This window comes from Molothrus ater, chromosome 22 (genome assembly GCF_012460135.2).
Source record: "Molothrus ater isolate BHLD 08-10-18 breed brown headed cowbird chromosome 22, BPBGC_Mater_1.1, whole genome shotgun sequence".
Classification (NCBI taxonomy): domain Eukaryota; kingdom Metazoa; phylum Chordata; class Aves; order Passeriformes; family Icteridae; genus Molothrus; species Molothrus ater.
This window is the reverse complement of record NC_050499.2, coordinates 3297166-3320986: the sequence shown is the minus strand read 5'-3', so window position 1 is coordinate 3320986 and position 23821 is coordinate 3297166. Positions and strand designations below refer to the sequence as shown.

The 23821-nt window shown below is 51.6% G+C and overlaps 1 protein-coding gene across 5 annotated transcripts in view; it reads left to right on the top strand.

The window, feature by feature from the left end:
- LOC118695693 (opioid-binding protein/cell adhesion molecule homolog) overlaps positions 1-23821 on the top strand; it is a 309233-nt gene that overhangs the window by 261472 nt on the left and 23940 nt on the right. For all 5 annotated transcript variants that reach the window (XM_036397403.2, XM_036397404.2, XM_036397401.2 and 2 more), the window contains one exon: positions 22481-22713. In XM_036397403.2, coding sequence (XP_036253296.1) covers positions 22481-22713 — 233 coding nt within the window. The remainder of the gene's footprint in view (positions 1-22480; positions 22714-23821) is intronic.

The following is a 23821-nucleotide window of genomic DNA, read 5'->3' as shown; positions in this document are numbered from 1 at the left end:
GCCAAGAATAACAAGGAATGGAAGCCAGCAACAGCGATGGCTGCTGTTAGAAGGGTATAAGATGATTTAAGGGTCAAGACAAGACCATATGGCCCATCAAGGTCCCGTCGTAACAACCCGGAGGAATATAAAACACCTTGTGTTAGTTCACCCTTCCTGCTTCCTCTCAAGGCTGTCTGCTGTCACCTTTGTGAGAGTGGTTCCCCAGCTCCACCCTGCTCTGATTTATGCCCTGAGCTGCTTTCCAGAGCCCTGTGGGTCCCCTCATGGGATGTCCTCCCTGGTGGGCAGGCAGGAGGAGCAGAGGCATCTCGGGATCTGTGGCTCCAGGCTCAGTCTTCTGTCACCCTGCCTGGTTTAGGGAAAGCTGGGAGACCCTGTGTGTGCAGCTGTGAAATCAGGGTGTCATGTGTGAGCCCTTTTGGCACCCGAGGGTGTGCTGGAGCATTTACTGCTCCTGCCAGCATTTCTCATCCCTGGATTGATGTGAAGTGGCCTCTTGGTGTCATTGGTGGCTCACATCTCCAGCCCCCTCGGCCTCCAGCCCCCTCAGCCCTCAGCCAGCCCAACTGCTCAGCTGGATAAGCCACATCTGGTTGGTTTTCCCTTGAGATTCAGATGCATCTGGAATGTGCTCAGCTTGTTGTCCTCTCAAATAGTCTGGGGCTTTTCCTTGGTTCCCCTGTGGACTCACAGCCTTCCTTCACCAAATTCTGCTAAAATCACACTCATTTCCATGGAGGGAGCAGAGCAGGAGGGACCCCTGCCCTCAGTTGGGAAGAGGGTCTGTCTGCATCCCATCACTTTAATTCCAAGGTGAAGTGCAGCATCCTGGCACAACCAATCCAAGTGCTGTGGCTGCCCCAATAAATCTGCATTTCTGAGAGGGAGTCGATGCTTCCTTGGAGTGTCAGCACAGGGCTTGGCCTGCAGCAGCCTGGAGGCAGCGATGCTCCTGTTCCCGAGGCTGTTCCCAAAACAGCAGTGTGCGTGGGTGTCTGGGATCGTGTGGGCAGCCACACCTCGGGGCTGTGGCTCCTCACCCTGGTGCTGTGTCCCTGCCCCACTTTGGTGACAAGACAGCCACATTCCCTGCTCGGCTCTGGTCCCGCAGTCCATCTCCTGAGGGAACACTTACAGCCCTGACCTTAAAGAGCAATTTCGGGCAAGCACGGAGCAGCTCAATTGTTCATAAACCTGACATTTATGTCTCAGAGATTCTTCCTCTGCAGAATGCACTGCTCTTTATGATTTTATCAAATAAAATGCCCCTTCACCCCCAACCAAGCTCTTTCTCCTTCCCTGATGTTTTTGTAGGGCAATCATTGTCAATGGAGAGCTTGAAGGCATCTGCTCGTCCTTAATGTCGTGGCAGGGCGAGGGTTAGGGAGATGTTTGTGCAGGAATTAGCGAGCACGGATGGGCAAGACTGAGCTCTGGTCCTCTAATGTTGGTAATTACTGAGCAGGGATTAGGGACTTGCACTGCGCACACGTAGAGAAACTGAGTATTAAATGCAAACAGATCAAACCACCTGACGGACCTGAAAAGTTTATTCCTGGGATTTTCACTGCTCTGCTGCAATGCTTCCCGGGCTTTCAGATCATTTCCCTGCTCATCACAGGGGTGGCATGGCGGGTTTGGAAGCAGCAATGTGGTGTCATCCCAAAATAGCTGTTAACTGGGGGTAGGATAACTAGCCAGGATGCAGGAGTGCATCTTCAGCTTCAGAGTTCCCATAAAAAGCTGGAGCAGAGACACCAGCTGTGGCCAGAGGTACCTGTGTGACGCAGCCTTTGGTCCTGTCCTAGCTCCATGGGGACAGCAGTGACCTGAGACGGGGCTCTCTGCTGCTCTGTGTCACCAAGTTGCCCAGGGAAGTTGTGGATGCCCCATTCCCAGAACTGTTCAAAGCTGGGTTGCACTGAGCTCTGAGCAACCTGGTCTAGTGAAAGGTGTCTCTGCCCACAGCAGGGAGGTTGGAATGAGATGGGCTTTAAGGTAGTTTCCTAAACATTCTGGGATTCTGTGATTTCTGTGTTTTCTGTGATCTCCCTTTCCTCATTGCTGGTGCTGTCTCCCAGCTCCTTCCCAGTCACCACACAAGGAAATCCACTGGTTGAACAAACACTGCTCACTCTGACCAGGGCACCCTCTATCCAGTCTATTAATACCAGCGCCACATGGAGGGCTTGCTACCCTGGAAGTGTTAATTAGCTTCCCCCCTCCTCCCTCCCATTATTTTCCTGCCTCGCTCTTTAGAAGGTCTCTGAACCAGGAGATCAATGTCTCCAGCTAATCCGCTCTTCAGCAGCTTAGAGAAGCACCACAGAATACTCGGTTTAATTCTCCTCTAACACCTTTGCTAATCACCCCTCCCAGCCCCAGAGCCCCGGGCAGGCGGGGAGGGGAGGGTCCGGATGGGGAGCACAGCAGGTGCTCATTTACACAGAGACAGGCAGGACCTGCACACCGGGAGGGAAAGAGCAGGGGTGCAGGGGGGAAAGGCAGTGGGAGGGACAGCAGGGGAAGACCCCTTGGGATGGGAAGCGTGGCATCAGTGTGCAACCTGTTTGAATGCTCTTGGAGTCATAGAATCATTTAGGTAGGAAAAGACCTCACCATGGTGTTGTTTCCCATCTTGTCCTCTCCCTCCGTGCTGTAGGTACAGGTTGTGCTGTGAACCTCTGCAGTTAATAAGGATAACTGCTCCTCCTGGCCTCTTCACACAGTGCCCTGGAGTCTGAAAGGGCTTGCCAGGGTGGGTCAAACCCCTGGGATCTGGCCTGAGCTGTCCCTCTGAGCAGTGTTCCCTGTTGGCAGGGACATGCGGGAGGTCCCAGGAGGGAGCAGTCACATCCCGTGTGCTGCCATGGTCCTCTGCAGCAGGACATGATGGAGTCATTGTGGTTGGAAAAGACCTCTAAGATCAAGTCCAGCCATCCTCAGGCTTTTTGGCTGACTTGAGCTGGGGGCTGTGGGCTCTGGGAGCTCTGCCACTGCCTCTCCAGCTCCCTGTGCTTGCCCATCCTCCCCTCTGTGGGAGCAGGACTTCTCTGGGGCCACTTTGGCTTTCACAGCAGAGCTGCATAAATAGCCTGGGGTGACTCTGAGAGTCAGACAGAGTCACCCATGGGTGACAGTTGTTGTGCTTTGACTCCTTGGCTCTTGCTGCACAAGTTTACCAGAGGCTGTGTGTCCTCTGTGGGGAAGACAGTGACCTGGATTTAACTGTGAGGACCTTGCTAAGCTTTTCCACCTCCAACTGCTGTGATCCAGCTAAACAGCTGGGAGCAAAAACCCACGTGAAGTGCAAGTGCATGCTAATGAGTCGTGTTGCCAAAACCAGAAGGAACCAACTCTACAGGGATTTGGTACTTTTCTTTTTTTTTCCTGCTACCCAAGTTCAATAGCAGTGAATTGCATATTTCTCTGAGGCTTCTCAACAAACAATTTACAGTGTAAATATATTTGTTGGCATGCAAATCACTCTGCATTATGAGTCTTGATTAATATTATAATGTGTTGATGAAAGCCTCTAAGTGGTTCTTGGAACTAAGGTTCCTGACAAAGATCAGCTGTTTGGGTGCCCAGTGTTTGCAAAACATTAGATTAGGGTGATTTTTTTTCCTTTGTTTTGGTTTCTTTCCCCCATGTGTGTTGTTTAATGGGTTGTTTCTTTTCCCCCTCCCTCTGTTTAAGATGGTGAGTGCAAAGTGGCAGTGGCTTTTCAAACCAGGCAATTAATTAACACAATCAAGCTCTTCCCCATGCTGCTGCCACCCCTCTCTGCTCCTTGGCCCCATGTAAGAGGGATGCTGCTGTGGGGGTGGTCCTCAGCCCCTGCTCCTGGGGAGGGACAGGATAAAGGGAACAGAGCTATCAGCAATCCCTGTGTGTGCCAGTAGCCAGGCTGGGACATGGAGCAGCAAATCCATGTGTGGATGGAGCTGTTCACTGAGCAGCAGAGTAATGAGGCTTGATTGCCTCTGGAGCCATCCCAGGGGCTTTGTTCCCCTGGAGCCTCTCTGGTCTGGAGGAAAATTCATGGTCAGTCCTGCAAATGTGGCATCACCAGCCTCCTTCCTAGCGATTCCACTTTCCAGGATGGAGCAGCTTTGATCTTGTGCCTTCCCTGACAGAACAGTGCTGGGAAGAACCACAGGGCTCATCAGAGGGTGCTGAGTGACCCCCATCCCCACCTTCACTGCTCTTTCCCTGACTGCATTCCCAGCTCCATCCTTTGTGACAGCTCCTGAAGCACCTGGAAATCCTTTCCCTCTTCCACCCCATCCTCCTCAGCCAGAGCAGGCTGCTCTGGGTGCTGGGTTGCCCCTGGGGAAGGGGATGTGTTTCCAGCCTCTCTGGCATTTGCTTGTGGAGACAGGAGACATGGCAGTGGCAATGAGCACCATTCTCCCCATCCAGCTTTTGTGATGGCTGCTCTCACTCTCATTGCTATTTTCCTTCCACCCTTCAGAGCTGAGTTCCCAAAGATGTCAGGACAAATGCCACACTCATCAGTGTGGCTCTGCCCAGGCAGGCAGGAGCAGGGAGAAAAGGCAAGAAAGGAAAAATAACCCTGTTTAGCAGGCGGCAGAGCAGGGTTTAGTGACAGCCTCAAGTCTTGATCTTTGTTAAACTGCTGTTTTGCTCAGAGACTGACAGGGAGCACCATGAAATACGGAGTGTTCAGCTTGTACCACTCTGGAGAGCTGTGCAGGTTGTGTGTGGCTCTGCTGTGACGTGCCTGGCAGGGAGAACACCACAGGGGCACTCTGAGCTCCCCTGCCCCAGGAACAGGCTGCTTTGGGAGAGCATCTCCCCTTTCTGCAGCTTCCCATGCTGAGCCCACTCCTGGCTTTGCTCCCCTCTGTTTCTCAGCAGTCCCAAGTGGTTTTCTGCAGTGGCTCGTGGCTCATTTGGCCATCCCCAGGGAGAGCAGCATGGCAGAGCCATCCCCACCCTGCTCGTTGCCCTCTGAGCATGGCAGCTCGTGCTGAGGTCTCGGAGTTGGAGCCGAGCTGGGCAGGGAAATCACAGACACTTAAAGGAGAGACAGAGAGAGAGGGGGAAAGAGTGATGAGCACACGTGCTTTAAAAGAACACACTGCCTTTTTTTTCCTCTTCCTTTTCTTTTTTTCTGAAAGCAGCTGTGCCTTTTTCCAGCACTTTTAACTGGTTGCCAGGGAAACAGAGCAAGGGAGAGTGGAAAGGTTAGATGGATATTGGACGAGGCTAATGCACTTGTTTCAACCAAGAATTGACAGGTGCTTAGGACACCGAAGGTCCTGATAACTCCTCATTTGTACAGCTCCTTTGCAGAGCCTCGAGTACCTCCCCACCACCATTAATTGTGTTTTAATCATTTGCAAATTATAATCCATCTCCATCAGGGGATCTCTAATGGTGGCTTTATGGAGCGCGTCCGCATGTTCCTCAGCCCTTCTGGGATACTGGGGATGAAATATTGGGTACCTGGAGCCTCGTTGGTATGGGTGGGCTGACCTGAAGGGACTTGGACTCCAGCAGAGGTCCTGATGGCAAAGGTGGGAATTGCAGCTGGGTGATCCCAACATGCTGGGAAAAGCACTGGAGGGAAGCCATGTGTTTGTGGCTGTCTGGTTTTCACAGAGAAGGGGGCTGGCATTGGAGAGGTGGTGATGCACATGTCCAGTGAGTCCACAGGGTCATCCTCCACCTTGGTCCCAGTGTTGGCAGAGTCTTTGGCATCTCCCTGCTCACCAGCAGCTGCCATCCAGCCCCAGAGGGCTGCTGGGGCACATGGTCCTGGCATGTTTGCAGCTCTACTTGGCTTTTTCACCTTCCTCCGGGTTAAAAACCAAAGACAAATGCCTCACTGTGGATGTTTGTCATCATTGTGATGCTCAGAGGGCTTTTTCCCTCTGCTTCTGCTTTAGGTTTTGTTTTTGTTTTGCGTCTGTCTTGTCTAAAATAGCAGCTCCATCTAAGGAATAACCAAGGGGCCTGAAATTTGGCTGTTCAGGATGAGCGTCACATCTGGTCTGTGCAAAAACACAAGGAGTGAGAAATGGCTACAGAGTCGTAGAGCTCAGGCTCTGGAGAGGCAGGGGTGGCTGCTGAGGCTCTTATTGCATTTGGGGTTTGTTTTCCTGGGGAGGGCAGAAGGGCAATTATTAAAAAACCTAAGCTTAACCCCACTTGTGTCTGTGGGTGGGGAGGTGGAAGTGATGCTGAGGGCTGGGGACCCCAGCTCTGCTCTGGTACCCTGAGCCTCATCCTGCAGCTCTGGGTGCCTCAAACACTGATGGATAACAGGGCTCCCTCCTCCCTGGGGTGACCTCAGGGGACTCTGCCTCATCCTGCCCACCCCGTCCAAAATGCCTGGCTGCGTCCTCCCAGGCCAGCTCACAGCCAAGCCATGGAAGATGGGAATCCACCTTATTCTGAGGGGAGGGAACAGAGTATAGTCCTTGCCCAGGGCTGCAAACAGAACTGCTCACTGCTCCTTCTTGTCAGCAGCTCCCCGAGCCTGCTGCCTCTCCATCATTCCTGAGTGATGGGTACCAGGCCAGCCCAGAGATGCACAGCACTCATATCCCTATTATGACATTTTCAGTGTCACAGCTGAGTGTGAGGGACTCGGAAAATGTCACTTCAGGTATTAGAAAATGACTGTGCTTTTGCCACACTGTGGTTCCTGGTCCAAAGTGCTTTTCCTCCCATCAGTTCCAGCTGGAGGGGCCTCTGCCTTTGACTAAGGTATCTCTGCTCTGGGGTTTTTAGTGAAAAGTGTGATTTTAGTCATGGTGCAAGGAGCCAGGCTGACAGCCCTGGGCCATGCAGCCACTCCAGCTACTGCACAAATGCTGAATGAGTTCCACATCTCCTCTGTGCAGGGGTTTCCTCTCCCCAGCTTTCCTTCTCTCCCTCTTCTCCTGACCACTGGTGGCACACTGCCCTGCCAGGTCCTTCACCAGCATCTCCCCTGCTTTGGAGGGGACCTGTGCTATTGCCAGGAGAGGAGCTCAGTCCTAATCACCAGCTTCATCAGGGGTGATGTTTAAACATGCGACACATCAATGCAATGTGAGCTGCTTTTCCCAGCCCCTCCCAGCAGTACATGGAATTGTGACCACCACGGGCTGTGGGGCTGCCTGGCACCCAGGTGAGCTCCAGAACTGATTCCTGGTGTGTAGAGACCTGAGCAGCTCGAGTGGCTCCGGTCTGTCCCAGTCACATGGCCTCATCCCCTTGACAGCAGGAATGGCTCTGGTCGATCTCAGCAGTGCCCAGGGTGCCAGGGCAATGGGCTCCCCAGCAAGCTGGCATTATACTGCCTGAAAGAGAGATCAGGAATGGGAAAAGGGAGTGGAAGAAGAGGAATGATTTATGAGGCTTCGCTTGGCCAAGCAGGGCATTCTCAGCATATTCCAAAATAATTTAGCATCATCTATTGTGCCTGCAGCGGGAGCTTGTTGCGGAAAACGAAAGGGAGCAAAAAAAAAAAACTCACCACATAAAGAAGGCAGAAAGCCCCTTGATGGGATGGTTAGAGCTTGAAGTTTCTTTTTTCCTGAGGGCTGCTGTCTCCTCTCCCCAGTTCTCTCTGTAAATCAAACTGCCAGCGTCGGATCGGCGGCTCCGTCTTTCCTGCAGCCGCTTCCCCGAGGCCTCCGCGTGCACCGAGGGGACGTAATCACCACCTAGAACAGCTTGAAGGACACAGGCGCAGGAGCCGAGAGGACGATTTCTAGTGAATAATTTAGTGGATGAATTTAAAGCTTTTGTTCTCGTCGCAAATTACCTGCGAACTGTACGGGAAGGTTTTGATCATACAAATTCATTTTACATCGCCTCTCTCTGCCAACAGACCCACCTACCCGCTTCGTTTGGGTTTGAACCGATGCATTTTTCCCTGCACTTCGATGTGTTGTGGGGGGTGGGTTGGACCTTTAATTAACCCATCATTTTGGTGCCTGTGGTTTTAATTACCAGCATAGGATTGCCTGTCTGAGTTGTGTTGAAGATTGGAGAGTGATGTTTGTAAATAGGAATAATTAGTGAAGTTTGTTTGTGTACCGTGGGGTGTTTGCACAGCCTTCAATGTGTTTTGCTTTTAGGTGGAAGGAGATGAGATGGGCACAGGGCTGGGATGCCCGGGCAGGGATGAGTGCCAATGTCAGCATCCTGGGATGCACTGCCTGGACATTGTGCAGTTGGGGAGGGACCCCTTATTGGAGAGGGGCTTTTTATAAGGGTGTTGTAGAGACAGAACAAGGGCAGATGGCTTTAAGACAACAGGATTAGATGGGATAATGGAGAGGAATTCCTCCCTGTGAGGTGGGGAGGGCCTGGCACAGGGTGCCCAGAGAAGCTGTGGCTGCCTCTGGATCTCTGGGAGTGTCCAAGGCCAGGCTGGATCAGGCTTGGAGCAATCTGGGATAGTGGAAGGTGTTCCTGCCCATGGCATAGGGTTGGAATGAGATGATCTTTAAATCCCTTCCAACACAAACCATTCTGTGATTCCCTCTCCTCACCCTGGCATGTCTTTCACACCCCTGAGAGGCTTTTCCCTGTCTTTGTGTTTGGTGTGGACGGTTGGATCCAAAGCTCTCTACTCCCCTCCGCTCACTGCCGAGTTTGTTTGGGACTAGGGAATTCAGCAAAGTGCATGTGAAGGAGGCTGCAGCCTGCCCAGAGACAGCCACGAGAAATGAAGTTGTATCACTCTCTGAGATCAAATTATCCTTCTCAGCTTTCGGGGAGAGGACTCAGGCAGCCCCATGCGAGAGCTCACTGCCTCCTCCTCAGCTCAGTTTATATCCTGGTCCCCCGGCAGACTGCAAATGCTCCCTCATCAGGGCCTGCTCTCTGTGCTAATGGCCCTCCATAAATAAGCCCCAGGAACAGCGATAGAGAACAATCATAAAAGGCAGGCGCATAAATTAAAGGCGATGTTATAATAAACTAGACAAGCCCTTCATCGAGGGTTTTATGTTTCTCCTTGAGTCGGCAGCTTTGCCAGCAGAAAATTATTTCCGTGTGCCTTGGCCCAATCCTCTGTCTCTCTGCTCTGCCACAAATGGGTGTCAGAAATACCTGGAATCACCATGTCCCTTTTTCGGCATTCTGGGTATTAAAGCTGCAGGGATTTCTCGGAACAGCTCTCTGCATGTCCTTAGGGTGGCAACAAGACCATGGATTTACTGATGGTGGCTCTGGGCACTCTTTGTGGCTATAAATGAAATGTATGGGCTCTGGGTGGCTGGAATTCCTGAGAGCTCAACACTATTGCCGGCCGGGGGTGTATGTACAAATCACAAACGGGACAGGGCTGCTGTGGAACGTGCCTTGAGCTGTTTTATTTTCCAGCATCAGTCTCATTCCATGGCTAAGACAATGGGAAGATGCCAGCAGCTCACATCCCAGGCAGCAGACCAAGAACTTAATCTTACAACTTACTTTATAAGTTTTTTTGACCAATCACACAAAGCAAGAGCACATTGACAGTAGTGCTATCCAACCAATATAAGCACACGTACCTTTGGTTAAAATGCTTGCTTATTTCAAATACAATACCTGCTTGTAAGCCTTAAAACACAATGCACAGAGCTCCATTATTAAGCTTAGAACTTCCAAGTATCTTGCTAGATAAACTTTCTGTAGCTTAGAGAGTTATTCTAGACAAATGTTACTACACAGACCATTGTTCTATTTGTCCTTACTTTTCTACAGTTTAAATAATTTTTCTGCTGACCTAACTCATTGCTACTGCTTAGCTCCAATGACAGTTCTGCTGTCTCTGAGGCCTGCCTTTTGCAGCTTTCCCAAAACCCTCTGATTTTGTGGATTCCCACACCTACACCTTCAGAGAAAGCTGGAAGTTGTTGCACTCGCCCTGGTGAGCTGCAGTCAAACCTCCTGGAGGGAGATGCTGGTGCATAAAACAGCAGCGTCTGGAATGCATGGTACCTCTGAAAGGCTGCTCCTTCCCCTTTGCCCCGGAGCATCTCCCTGGTTGGAGAAGCATGCACCAGTGGCTGGCATGTAGACTCTGTGCCACATCTCCGGAGCGCCTCAGGAGTGATGGATACACTGCTGAAACTCCTGCCTCTCCCACTGAGTTCAGAGCTGTCTCTCCAAATCACATCCTGGATGACTGAAACTTGGCAGGGCGAGTGGGAGAGGCAGGCAGAGCTGCGTGCTTGCACCCTGTGCTGGAGAGACACAGCAAGTTGTGCCCTGTGCATGGAGCGGGTCAGGAAGGAGTCCATCTCCAGGTCTGTGACACACTGTGATGCAAAGTTCATGTCTTGGTCACCAGCTCAGCTTGCTCCCAAGTCCTTTTTGGACACTTTCAGTCTAAGATAATGACACTGAAAGTAAAGTGCAAACTGCTGCTCCAGGCTCTGATCTTGCTTTCATCCTGTCCACCCATCCTTTATGGTCTGTGCAGTGAAATCCAGAGGCAGACAGATGTGTGTTGACAGGGAGGTATCACCCCGTGCCTCTTGCAGGAGGCTGTGTGGACAAGGAGGAGAATTCCAGACATCCATCTCCTCATTTCAGGTTCAGAACAATTTGCAGGCACGTTTTCAGCTCTGATTTGGATACATGCCCAGCCACATGTCCAGGTCCATGCAAGAGGTTTCCCCCTTGCTGTGCAGAGTTACATCCAAATGGGGCAGCTCAGACACATCCCCTGGGTGCTCAACCAGCTTCTTCCTCTGCAGTTTGATGAAGCTGCAGCACATCTCGTGCTGGTGTGGGAAGGTGACAGCCAGGCAGATTATGTACATGGTGGGGTGGGATGGATAAATGGAGAAGAAGGAGAGGATGTGGAAAAGGAGGATAGAGAGAGGGTGAGCTGTAGGCTCTGCTTTCTGCTCTGTGCTCCCCTGTACACTCTGGCCTGAGCTCCCCCTCGTGTTCAGCCACACATATTTCTCCATTGCTCTCCTGACTCTCCTCTCCCAGTTATTGCAGGGATGTCCCATCTTTCTGGCCATGTTTGCATTGGAGAAGCTGGAGCCCCACTGGGCAGTCCACTGGCTGTCAGCTTAATTTCCCCACAACCAAGGCATCCCCCTTCTCCCCAGTGTGATTGCAGCACCTCCAGCCTTTCTGATTATTCAGCCCAGAGCCAGCTGCTCAGACAAGCTGCCTCAAGAGCTGGAGATCCATAGTTTTGATTGTGCACGGAGAGACACGTGCCACAGACATGCCCTGGAGTGTCTCACTGGGTTCCCTCGAGGGAGAGAGGAGCCGTGCTGTGCCGGTGCAGCATCAGTTCCCTCCAGAGGCTGGCAGGCACTCCCTGCCACTGCTGCCGCTCATCAGCCCCTCGCTGGTCTCGCACAGGGTCGTTTTCTGCTCCATTTCCTCCCTCAGCCTCCGGATTCCCCCTCCCAAGCTCTCTGTTTTCTTCTTCATCATCCCGGCTGGGATAGAATATGACTGCAGCCACAAAGAGCTGAGATTGCAGCTGCCCTCGGGGCTTGTTTGCCCACATCACCTGTCGGATCAGGAAGCCTGCATGTCCTTGGAAAAATATGTATTTCAGGCTGCCGGGATGCTAATTTGCAAGGCCCATTACTCAAACGAAACATTAAAATGGCCGTCCATAAAGCAGAGCCTTTATCCGTGCCTCCCCCTCGGTCTGTACTCCCCGCGCCAGGTATAGGCTTCCTGTCAAGCCCAAGAGCCAAAAGCAAAGATTTATAGGAAGGTTCCTTAACTCCGACCTGCATTTTAATTATGTTGCCGCCAGCCTGTGCTGAGAATAAACTCAGTGGCTATTGTGTTACCCTCGCTCCTCATCTCCGGATGAATGCTCCGGGTTTGTGGTGTCCCCAGTGGGAACCCTCTTGTATTCCCACCTTTTTTCCTCCCCGCTTGCCTGCACGGATCAGCAGACCGGTTGCTTGGTGCTCAAACACTGATCCAAACGTGAGGCTGGGAGGGAAGGATGCAGGGAATGAGTCCTGTGCATCACCATGCCTCAGTTTCCCTTAATGTGGGAGCTCTGCCCAGCCTCCCCCAACCCACTCTGTGTGCAGGGGGTGTGAGAGCTGGTCCTGCCACAGCCACCTCGGTGCTGCCGGGGCAGGAGGCAGCGAGCAGGGTTGGAGCAAAGCCCAAATTGCTTTTTGGAGAGCTCAGTTTCACACCGGGAGCGGAGCCGTGGCACCGCGGGGAATTGAGGAGCCACGCTTGTCAGGGAGGAGATGCGCTGAACTTCAGAGCCGGCTTGTTTATTTTGCCTGTGTATTTATGAGCGGGGGTGTGTATAAATATTGCTCGCCCGTGCCAGACGATGCTGGTGTCGTGCTTCGTGCGGGTGCAAAGCTTGACCTGGCACTTCCCGGCGGGAATGATGCATATTTATTAGCGAGGCGATGGGTGGGAACGGCTCCCTCGATGGGTGGGAACGGCTCCCTCGATCCTCGCTCCTGGTGTGGCAGACACTGGCTCAGCAGATCAGGGGTTATTATTATTAAAATAATTAAAAGCAAAAGCAGCTCGGCCACCACAGTGTCTCCCGTGCCGACTTCATGAAGGAGCCAATTTCTGCTAGGGTAGGAGAGGGGTTCATGAGAGGATGTTCTTGGGAAGTTCCTGACTACATAGGGATTGACTCTGTAAACTCCGGGTACCAGAGCACATCCTCTGCCTCAGTTTCCCTAGTGATAGCAGTGACATATTGAAGTGACGTAAGTCTCAGCCTGGCAGGAGAGTGTGAAATGCTCCCTTCATTAATAAGCACAAAGTGCTTTGGTATTTTTAGATGGAAGTGCCACGTATTGATATAATATTACTGTACCTCGTTTGACTTCTTTTTCGATTGCAAGCCCCCTCTTGATCCCGTTACCTGCACTAACAGTTATCTGGCTATATTTTATCATCTGAATATTTCAATTAAATTACTTTAAGGGGAAAAAAAAAGCTGCAGCCTAGGCTGAAGTTGGAAATGATCACTGTATCACTCCAACTTCCCTCCATTCCCAGAAGGTTAATTGAAAGGCAGCCATCTTGGTGACGTTTAGACAAATGAGGATAATTATGTGTTCTCCAGCTCTTTGAGAGGTTAATTGCTTAGATGTACGAAGACTTGAAGAACAAAGAAGGAATAAATCAGAAGCAGGACTATGATCTGATAATGTAATTTGGGATATTCACGTGCAACTCAAACAAATAAACCCCCTAATTGCATGCAGTTGTTTGGCCCCTGGGGTTACCTAGATGAGACTCCTGGTTCTCAGGGATGCTCGGAGAGGGGATACCAGCAGGAAAGGTCTTCATCTGGCTGGTACCCAGGAGTGTCTGTTGTCACCTCACAATGATGATGACTTCTTTATCTGGCACTGGAGATGACTTCTTCATCTTCACGGAGCTGTCACCTGGCTCCTTAGTGCCTGAAGCATCAACCCCCATCCCGGCAGAGCAGCGGTGGGTAGAAATCAGATGGGTCAGGGAGGAGTGGGAGCAGCGAGCAAAGGATTTCCTCTGGTGGGTTATTTTATTTTGCCTAATTGCTGGTGAAATTCCTGCAAATTGGCAATTATATTCCTGAGCTGATGGCTCACCCAGGTCGTTTACAGATCTCGTGTTTGGCAGGAGCGCTTTATGGTGTTCGCCATGAAATACAGCTTCGCTCTCCAGTGGCAGAATTTCCCTCTTTTTAGAGGTTATTAATTCGTCTGCAAGGATTTTGCACCTAAATCTTGTGGCAGCACAATCGTGAAGGTACCTGATTTTTTTCCTTTTAATTCATGTTGGTGGACCAGTCTGGGAGTCAGTTTGTCCATCTGTGAGCCCCTTCGTCCTCTTGGGGTGGGATACTCACTGGCAGTGACTTCCAGGTGTGAGGGGTGTGGACGGAGTGAGCGGATTTGCCCCTCAGCTTTCACTGCAGTGAATGGTGCAGTGTGGAGCCAAGACCTTGTAATGTTGGAGCTTTTATGGAAGTCTCGGGGTTGTGTGGAGCATCAAGCTGTCCAGCCTGGATCAAACACTGCTTCATTTTCCAGCCATGAGGGTCAGGAAAACACTGCTTTTTTTCTTTGCTGAAAACTTGAGGGTAAAACATCTTCATCCAGCATCTCTTTCTCCCTCCTGTCTCTGGGGAAGTTGGAATTGATTTCAAATGAGCAAATGCCTCCCCACCCCTAACGTGTGAGAAGCCCTGAGCCTCGGCCTCTGAAACACCGGCGAGAGGTTTTTCCGTCGATCTGTCTGGAATTGCAGTTTAATTCCCTGCGTTTGCTCCCGTATTGTGCATTAAGATACAGTGAGTTTATCCAGCAGTCCAGCTGTTTTGAAGATAATTACTACAGAACTCAACCTGATGTAAAATAATCCTCCTGGGCAAGCAGCCAAGAGCTTGAGACTTATCCTCCAAAGACTGAAACCTCTCCATTACCCTTAAGAGCCACAGAGATAGCAGTGGGCATCTCATGACAAATATATTTTTGGTGGTAATCAACAACAGGATGTAAGAAGAGGTTTTGCTTTCTGCCCGGTTTTTGGGGAGGGTGGTGTGGCCAGATTGACTGACTGAGAGCATGAGGCCCACATGTGATGGAGACATGGATGGCTTTCCTATTAAAGGGCTCTAAATGCTTTTGTTTCCCCCAGGAATCCCTTTTGGGGTGATAACACCACCCCCTTGCTGCATTGGGGTGGCTTCAGACCAATTTCCCCTCCTTGCAATGCAGGGACAAGTGTCCGATGGTTTTGCTACGACTCCTTCTCTTGCAGATGTGCCTTGATCCAGGTTTTAATCAGCCTGCCAGCATCCTTTCTTCTTTTGCAGCTGTGGGATGCTGCCAGTGCCATGGCCACATCCCCCTGGGTTGAAAGTGTCCCCCTCACCCAGCTGAGATGGAGATGGTCACCAGTCCCATCAGGATGGCTGAATCAGAGCGGTCAGAGCCTCATGTTGCCACACGCTAATTACCGCCACTTAACTGCATGTCCAGCTGTGACAGCCAAAGTTATTCCTCTCTCTCCCTGCCTGGGCAGATGAATGAAAAAACCCATCAAAAAAGCAATAGCAAGGAAAATTCCAACCCCACAACCCCAGCGCAGGCGTGGAGGAGGTTGAGGTTCTCAACTGCTCAGCTCTGCTAGCGATGAACTCGGTGTTTTCTTTGCTGCTTTTGATTGAAGAACACTGGAAATCAGCCGGTTGCAGGTGCTGTATTGTGTGAGATTAGCAATGATTTAGGCAGGGTGCAGGTGCTGATTGAGCAGGGTGCTCTGCCTACACTGGCAGAGAGCAGGGGAATCTCCAGATTGCACCCTTCGAGGGTGCTGAGAGCATTGGTGGGTTTTTCCCTGCAGGGATGTAGGGCAGGGATCAGTGTAGGGATAGGGGAATTTGCTTTTTCTGGTGAGAAAACAGCTCTCTGCCCATGTTTCTTAGGATAGGTACTGATGCCTTGATGGTAAACGCTGCTGGATTGTGACTGCCTTTCTGGAGAAGAGCTGGGAAGATGTCCCAGCCTTCTTCAAACCACAGCATGGCCAAGTGACCATGGAGAAGTGTGAAATAAATGCCCGGCTGTGTTAGGGAGAAATGCAATCATTTTGGGCAAGGAAGGATGCTTTTCTGTACTTCTTCCAATTTCTGTGGTTTTGCTGGCCTGGCTGCCCCTGCTCAGTGCCTTCATTTTCATCTCTGTCTTTGTGAGATGAGGTGTGGCCGCCAGCATCGACTGCCTCTGATGGAAGCATTTACATGCCACCTGCTCCATAAACATTCCCATTGATTTGCTCCATCCAAAGGCCTTCTGCTTTCTTTCTTTTGCTGCCACCTCATATTTCCTTATGAAGATTTCTCCTGAGCTAATAACAGCTGTTGGCTGTTGGGGCTTAGGCTAATGCCTTCTGACCTTCCCTACCACACAGGGGGAGCATCCCGGCACGTGGGCACAGATATTGAAGCAGTGCTGTGTCAGAAACAAGGGAAAATCATGTTTGGAGGAGTACTGGGAGGAGAACCTGACTTTGCCCAGCCCCCCTTTCCCTTGCCAATGATGTTGTCAGGGTGAGGTGTGTCCCTGCAAGCTGGAAGTAGAAGCAATGAGGAGTGAAAGAAGGGCTTTACGAACAGGAGGAAAAGCCTGGCTCGCTTTAACAGAGCTGACTGTTTCTGGATTTGCTCGATGTGGAGCATTAATTCAGAAAATCCCATGAATGGCTTTGGGGAGAAGATGTGATCTGTCAGTGGGGGCACCGTGCAGCAGCTCACCTCACTGGGCATCCCTTCCCTCTGCAAACTAGGATTGCTTTTTCAGCCATCTGCAGCACAGCTATGCCTGTGTCAGCTTTAGCATCACTCTGTGCCACCTGCAGCAGTACCCAAGTCCATCCCTGACTCCAGGGGGCTCAGACCCCCCCTCCCTGAATCAATGTCAGCTCAAGCTTGGCAGCAACACCTTGGCAGCCTTTGCATGTCCTGGGTTGTCACAGACACCACCCAAAGCCCTGTGGAAGCTGAGCACAGAGCAGCCAGTGTTTTGTGTGACATGGACCCCTCAGGGACTGCGTAGTGAGCATTGTCTTGACTTCTGATGCCTCGCGCAGACGGCTCCCGCCCTCCTCATCATCTTGTTATCATTCTAATGTCTGGGAGCTGCAGTCATGGACCAAAACACCATTAAACTATCTGAAATGGAGCAACTCGACAGCCTCTGCCCTCACAGGCTTATTATCTTTGCAGATGGATATTTTATATTTAGCAGTCGCTAATGTATCAATTTGGGCTTTGATTTTTCACAGGGAGCAGCTTCTATTCTGGTGCCTGCTGGTGGGCAAACTGCCACTGCAGGGGAACCGCCAGGGACAAGCCCTCCCTGTGAAGCCCTGAGCCTCTGGAGAGGGCAGAAGGGTCCCATAGCCCTTGGAGGGCCTTGGGCAGGGGGTTGTTGGGAGGGAACAGGTTTTCCAGTGGCCTGGAGTGTGTTTGAATAGCACTGGGAGCTCTTGGGGAATTGGAGCAGCAGCAGTGGGGCCAGCAATTAATTAAACTTGCAGAGTGAGAGGCAGTTGTGTGTGGCTTTGCAGGAGGCAGCAGCTGAGTGGTGTAAGGTGGGGAGGGAGGAATGTTACGGAGAAAAGGAGAACTTTGGGCTGGCCCAGCTCTGGCACACCCCATGCTCCTTGTTTTCCCACAGTGGGTATGGGTGTGGTGATGGATCAGGACATGCTGAGTGGTTCCTGATGGCTGGATGGGTGGTGGTAGTGCTGGGTGATGCCATGGGGTGCATCCCAAGTGCCCTCTGTCCTTGGGGTGCTGGGAGGGTATGGTGATGGCATGGAGCTGTGCTTTCTGTTCTCAGTGTGCTGGGATGGCATGAGGATGGCATGGAGCTGTGCCTCCTGTTCTCAGGCTGCTGGGATGGCATGAGGATGGCATGGAGCTGTGCCCTCTGTTCTCAGTGTGCTGGGATGGCATGGAGCTGTGCCCTCTGCTCTCAGGGTGCTGGGATGATGTAGGGATGGCATGGAGCTGTGCCCTCTGCTCTCAGGGTGCTGGGATGATGTGGGGATGGTGTGGAGCTGTGCACTCCACATCCAGCCACCAGGAGGGATGGGAGAGAGGGGAGAAGGGACACTGCAGGTGCCTCGGAGACAGAGTGGACATGAGCATGATGAAAGAAAAGTGCCTTGTGCCCTCCACCCCCCGAATAAACAGCATGGATGGCAGTGAGGGAAGCTCAGGTGGCGCAGTCCGGCCCTCGGGAGCTGCCATGTGAGACCTGCCATCACATGGTGCAGATGCCATTGTCCCTGCAGATAATGTGGCGGGTTGCATTGTTGGGAGAGGATTAGAGGAGCTGCAATGTTTTGATGGCCTGCTTCTCATTTGCATCTTGAACGAAGTGGGAGCCCAGCCAGGTTCTGTTCTTTTGTGTTTAATTCTGAGGAAATGTGTTTATTTCCGATGATTACAAATAAATCTCCTCTGCCTTTGCTCCAGCCGCCCAGAATAAAAAACATCCGGTGGCCCTTAACTGTGTAGCCAGGGCGAATATTGGAAGTGCAGGAGAAATCCCATTAGGAGTCCCTGGAAAATGTAATTAACAATTTCTTCTCAAAGACAAGGGTGTTTGTTCTGCCCCTGTGACAGGTATTTTTGGTTGGAGGTTTCCCAGGGTGAAGCATCACCTGGTTGCTGTCGAGGGGCTTCACTCCTGAGCTGGGTGAGCTATTTTAGCTGCTGAAAACTGGGTCAGCTGCAAGTTTGCAACTGGTTTTGGCATCTCCATTTGTCATCCTGACGAGACACGTTACCTACAGGAGAGAGAAGCAGTTTGGGGTTGAAGGGCCATAGAGGAGTTTAAAAGTAGAGCACTGTTGGTTTGAACAAGGAAACAGGAGAGGTTTGAATCCTAGAATCATCAAATATCCTCAGCTGGAAGGGACACACAAGGATCATTAAGTCCATGTCCTGGCTCTGCACTGGACAACCCCAAAAGTCCCACCATGTGTCCAAAGAAATGGACAACAAATTTGGGTTGATCCATCCCCCAGCCTCTTGGCATGGACAGGGACCGGTGGTGTTGGCTCTTGAGGTACAAACATGTCCCCTGGGTTTCTTAGGATGTGCATCAACATTTTGGGGTCCCACGTATCCCATTCCTCAGAATATTTTGCCCCCATGGAGAGGGTTTTGCAAGACTTCCTGTATGGCTCCAACTCTCATTTTTTGCTGTTTATCCCTCCAAATTACTGCCAGAAAACTAGTGCTGACCCTGGACACAGCATTTCCCTCACCATGGGAGAGGCACTGAGGGCAGCCCCAGGCTTCTGCCTCGTGTTCAGCCAAGTCAGCAGTGCAGGAAAGGTCTGTGACAGGGACAGAGAAGGCAGGGGGTGGAGGTGGAGGGTGTTATGGCTCAGCCCACACATAGGAGAGGCACTGTCAGTGCTCATTGATGGGGCTGGGAAGGAGCCTGCTGTGGGAGCTATGTGGGGTCTCTCCTAATAGGTGCAGGAGGAGGGAGACGGGCACTGTGTGCCACCACACACAAAGAGCATGTCAGCAGAGCTATCTGTATTGTTGACACTAAGTGAAATAATCCCACGGCAAACTTCAAAATTAGCATTTAAGAATGAGGAATAGGGGCAATTAGAGGGGAAGCAGTGCAGCGCCGCTGCCCCCAGCTCCCACCCTCATGCATCTTCTCACGCTGCTGCGTTCAGGTTCATCACCCTCATCTCTGGTGGAGCTCTGGGATCCCTGCAGCAGCTCTCGTCCTCCTGCAGAGCGAGGGGATCAATATGGGTCTCAGGAGATGAAGCCTTAGAGAGCCCACATGTATCATTGTGAACATTGATTGTGGGAAGCTCCAGCAAAGCCTGGCATCCAAAGCTCCCCAGCCACTCTGGAGGAGAGCAGCAGTGGTTGGAGGCAGCTGAAGGGTTACAGATGGTGAAAAGTCTCTACTCAGAGGCAATGAGGATGTAAGTGGGATGCAGAGATGGAGGAGCTGATGGCACTGGTCACATTGTGCAAAGAAGGGATGCGTGGGGGAGCTGGGATGCAGCGTATGCTGGGGGCTGACAATATCATTCCCAAGATATTCCCCGTGCCTTGCTGGTGGGCTTTCTCCAGGTGAACTGCAGAGCCAGGATAAGTTTATTTCCCTCCCATGTGACAGGTGCTTTATTGTCTTTTGTCCCTTCTGGACTGGTAAGGCAGTTTCTGGAGATGGATACGGTGCCTTCAGGAAACTGTTAATGGGGGTTTGTCTTTGGTTTTAATTAGATCCCTTCAAGGGAAAACCTCCTGGCCTGCTTTATTATCCAGCTTTGTCAGAGCTTGTCTGCTTTATCTAAACACTTTGCAGAAGTCTCTTTACCTGTTTGCTTACTGGAGACATTATCATAATCCTGGTCAATTGGAAATGGGGAGCAAAGACTGCTCAGCAGACAGGCAAGTGCCGTCAGCTTAGCAGCTAATGGAGATCACTTTCCCAGACAGGTAAAGAAGCTGATGAGGTGATCCTTATGCCAGGGCATCCATCAGTATTCTCTTTGTAGTCCCAATTGCCAGGGCATGGGAAAACTGGTGGTGGGAAAGTGAGGTTAGTTGAGAAGGTGCCTGCAGGAATGCCATGTGCTCTGTGCCAGCTGATGGATGGAGCTTTTCTGCTGATGGCGGTTCTGACACGTTCCCAGGAGGTGCAGGAGGGCTGTTTTTTTGTCTGGCTGTCTGTAGCTGCAGGGAACAGTCTGGGCTCCAGTGGAGAGGAGCATGATGCTGCACAAAGCTGAAGAGACTTGGTCCTAAATTTGCTATTGAGCGGCAGTGACTGAAGAGTGGGCTGGAGGGGTGGGAAAAAGGAGCCTTTGCCTCCTTGCTCTTGGCATGGATTTGTTACAAAGGTCTCCAAGTTGCTGCTTCCTGCTCATTCCAAGTGGTTTTGAGGGCAGTACCAGTCACCAGCACCACGGACAAGGCAGGGGGATGCTGTCCTTGCCCTCCCTCCTGTGAATGTCCAGCCGGGGGCATCCCTCGGTGCTCATGCAGTGCAGCTCTGACATGTAAGTGTGAGATGTAAATGCAGAATGAACCACCCCAGTTCTCAGGTGTCCTGGACCGGCCCCAGATCTCCTCAGGAAGCACATCCCATATGCACCAGCCAAAGCTGGGCGGCGACAGTGGAACGTACTCAGCGCCGGCACGAGCGTCTCATCCCTGTCACTTCAAACCCGAGTCCTTGTGCTTCACCCCTAATGAGGGGACCCGAGAGTACCTCGCAGGGCTGTAGTCTGGATATTTATATGAGCGCAGACATGCAAGTTGTCTGTTTTACATATTGCTGCCCTGATTTTTCAGTGCACGCAATGAATAATTTACAGAAGCCGTGTGTAAGTATCTCTTTATTATTCATTATAATGAAGTGAGACAGCAGTAATAGTCCACTAGACTGGAATCCCCCAGGGCCGAACTTTACTTGGCTGTGCTTAGCTCTCCCCCAGTTAATTTGAAGGAAGAGAGGGCTCGGTTTCCTGACAAGGACAATGCTGTCTGTGGGCACAAGGCTGCCCTGGTCTGGCAGAGCTGAGCTGGCACCAGGGCATGTCTGACACCAGGCAGGGTCCCCTCGTGCCAGCAGTGCCACGGCAGGCGTGGAGCACCATCCGTCTTTCCCGGCGTCCATACGTGCTGTGGCTGGCAGAGACGTACAGCTCCTGCAAGGGGAAAATTACTTGTTTGCAGGAGAATATATGGCTCGTTCCTCTGAACCGAGCACCCGGGGGGACCCTCAAACATGCCAAGTATCGCCCCTTTCCTGCGCCCGATTAATAATCTCGATCGAGGTGATGCTCTGCAATCTCAGCAAGGGAGGCATATAACACCCCCAGTGCCTGGGCAGGAGAGGCACTGCAATGGGGATGAGGACAGGAACAGCCTCCCAGCTGCTCTCTGAATTTACAGGCATGTGGAGAGGGACTTGCACGAGTTCCTTGATTGACTGTAGGTGCCTTTTCCTACGATCTTGGCTGGACAAAGCTGCAGCAGGTCTGCTACTGCTGGCACTAGCTCATGTCTAGTTGATTTCCCCTTTTTTTCTTTTCATGCCTAGAGAAAGCTTCCCTAGCTTGGTCCTCAAATGGCAAAGGTGAAGCTCCCAAGGGATGCTGGGCTCTTAATTTAACCAAACACTCAGAGCTTTTGCTGCAGATACCATGGCAGCAGCAGCAGCAGAGAAGGCCACATGTAGATAGATGGAGAAGAATCTATCAAAAAGTATGAAAAAGCCATGTTTTCCAGGAACATTTTAATTCCCTTCCCCCCCATCCCATTCCTTGCCAAGTGTAACTCAGCGCCGTGGACCGGAGCTGCTGAGCTCCTGCACATCTCAGAGCAGGGAGGGTGGGAGCCAGGCAGGAAATAAATAATGGAAACGACCGCGTTGTGTTTTCAATGCACTTCTAGGATTTACAGCTGCTTATCCAAATGTTCCCTTCCCTTCCCCATGAGCTGGCTTGGCCGTCTCCGGCTGTTTCTCTTCTTCCCCTCTCCCTGTGCATGTGCTGTGGCCCCTGTCCCCAGCAGTGGGGGTGTTTATCACCCCGGGGATGGCTCGAGGGCTGTGCCAACAAGCTGAACTGTCAGCACATTTTACAGCTTCATCTGGAATTCTCAGTGCACAGAAAAAGCAAGGGGGGCTGTGGAGGTGGGTGAGAAGAAATGGTCCGCCTGACTTGCAGAGGTCAAACAATGGGGATTTTGTCTGTGGTTCCCCAGTTGTGTGTAAAAGAAAAAGGGAGGTTTTATTTCTGGTGAACCCACTGTTTATGTGAAATCTCACGTGGTGGGGGATGTGGAAACGGAGCACGGCCGCAGCATGCAGCATCTCCGTGCTGGCAGAGCTGGGGAGCCACCCTCCCATCCTGCTCCCATCCCTTTTTGGGAGCCGGGACGCTCTGTGTGTGTCCCATTCCAGGCGTGTGACCCTCTGTGTGTCCCCTCCAGGTGTACTGTGGATGACCGGGTCACGCGGGTAGCGTGGCTGAACCGCAGCACCATCCTGTATGCCGGCAATGACAAGTGGTCTATAGACAACCGTGTGGTCATCCTGTCCAACACCAAGACCCAGTACAGCATCAAGATACACAACGTGGACATTTACGATGAGGGCCCCTACACCTGCTCTGTGCAGACAGACAATCACCCCAAGACTTCACGTGTCCATCTCATCGTGCAAGGTAGGTCTGAACGTGCCTCATGCTGTTGCTGGGTGGTTTGGTCTGGGAGGCTGCCTGGACTTGGGAAGGGTTTGGAGGCCCTCTTGATAGTTGAGTTGGAGCTGCTTCAGAGATTGCATGGCATGGGAACAGTGGTGTGGACAAGTGCCCACCATGCCAGGGAGGAGATGAGCGTGCATTGTCTCAGCCTTGCTGTGTTGTGCAGTCGTCACATGGGGCAGAGGACACCTGAGAACTGGCAGTGGGGCTGCTGAGCTCTTCTTTATTCCCCCTTTGCCTGTCTGTGCTGTGAATTTGACTTGTCTCCACTGCTTGGAACCGTGTTGCTCAGTTCGCTCCATCGGGGATTTGTTAGTAAGGTGCTCAAGCAGGTGTTTGAAGATGCTTCAAGAGAGCCAAGAGCAACGTGCTGCTAGGCACAGAGGAGAAGCAGATCCCAGCAGCACAAGGCTCTGTGCTTTTGGGAAAGAGGTCAAAATCTCTGTGGGGCCATGAAGGGCTCTTGGCACAGGGCTTCATAGGCAAGTGTATTAATATAGCAGATGCTGTTGGGCTGCAAAGCAGTGTTCTGAGGTTGTTCTGATGGGGGAATCCAGGTGCTGGCAGATCAGAGGGACCAGTAGCTCTCTGATGGATGCTGCCTCTCGATTCTTGCGGCTTTGCACCAGCTACTGGCTTTTGTCCGGTCTCTAGATTAATTTTTCAGAGTTAGTGTTAGTTCAGGTTAGATAAAGATAATGAAAGTTTCCTAATCCTCTTAAAGAAGATTTATTTGGCTGAGTAGAAAGCTCTCGGAATACAATAAAGCGTGTATAAAACCAGGACCTAATCTTTCCTTTAATTTCAAACAGCTGATGGGTATTGATTTTGCAATGAGCAAATCTGAAAACTTTCTCAGCCTCGACACATCTCTGAGAAGCCCCCAACAGAGTTATGTATGTATTTATGTACCCTTCTCATTGGCTAGAGGCAGGGGTTGATTGTGGTCACCCATCCAACAGGTTTTCCTGCCTGGTGGCTGTAGGAATGTGTTGGGAAACCCCAGATTGTGTGCACCAGACTGTGGTGAAGAAGGGGAGTGGTCACCTCGGGAAGAGGGGAGAGGAGA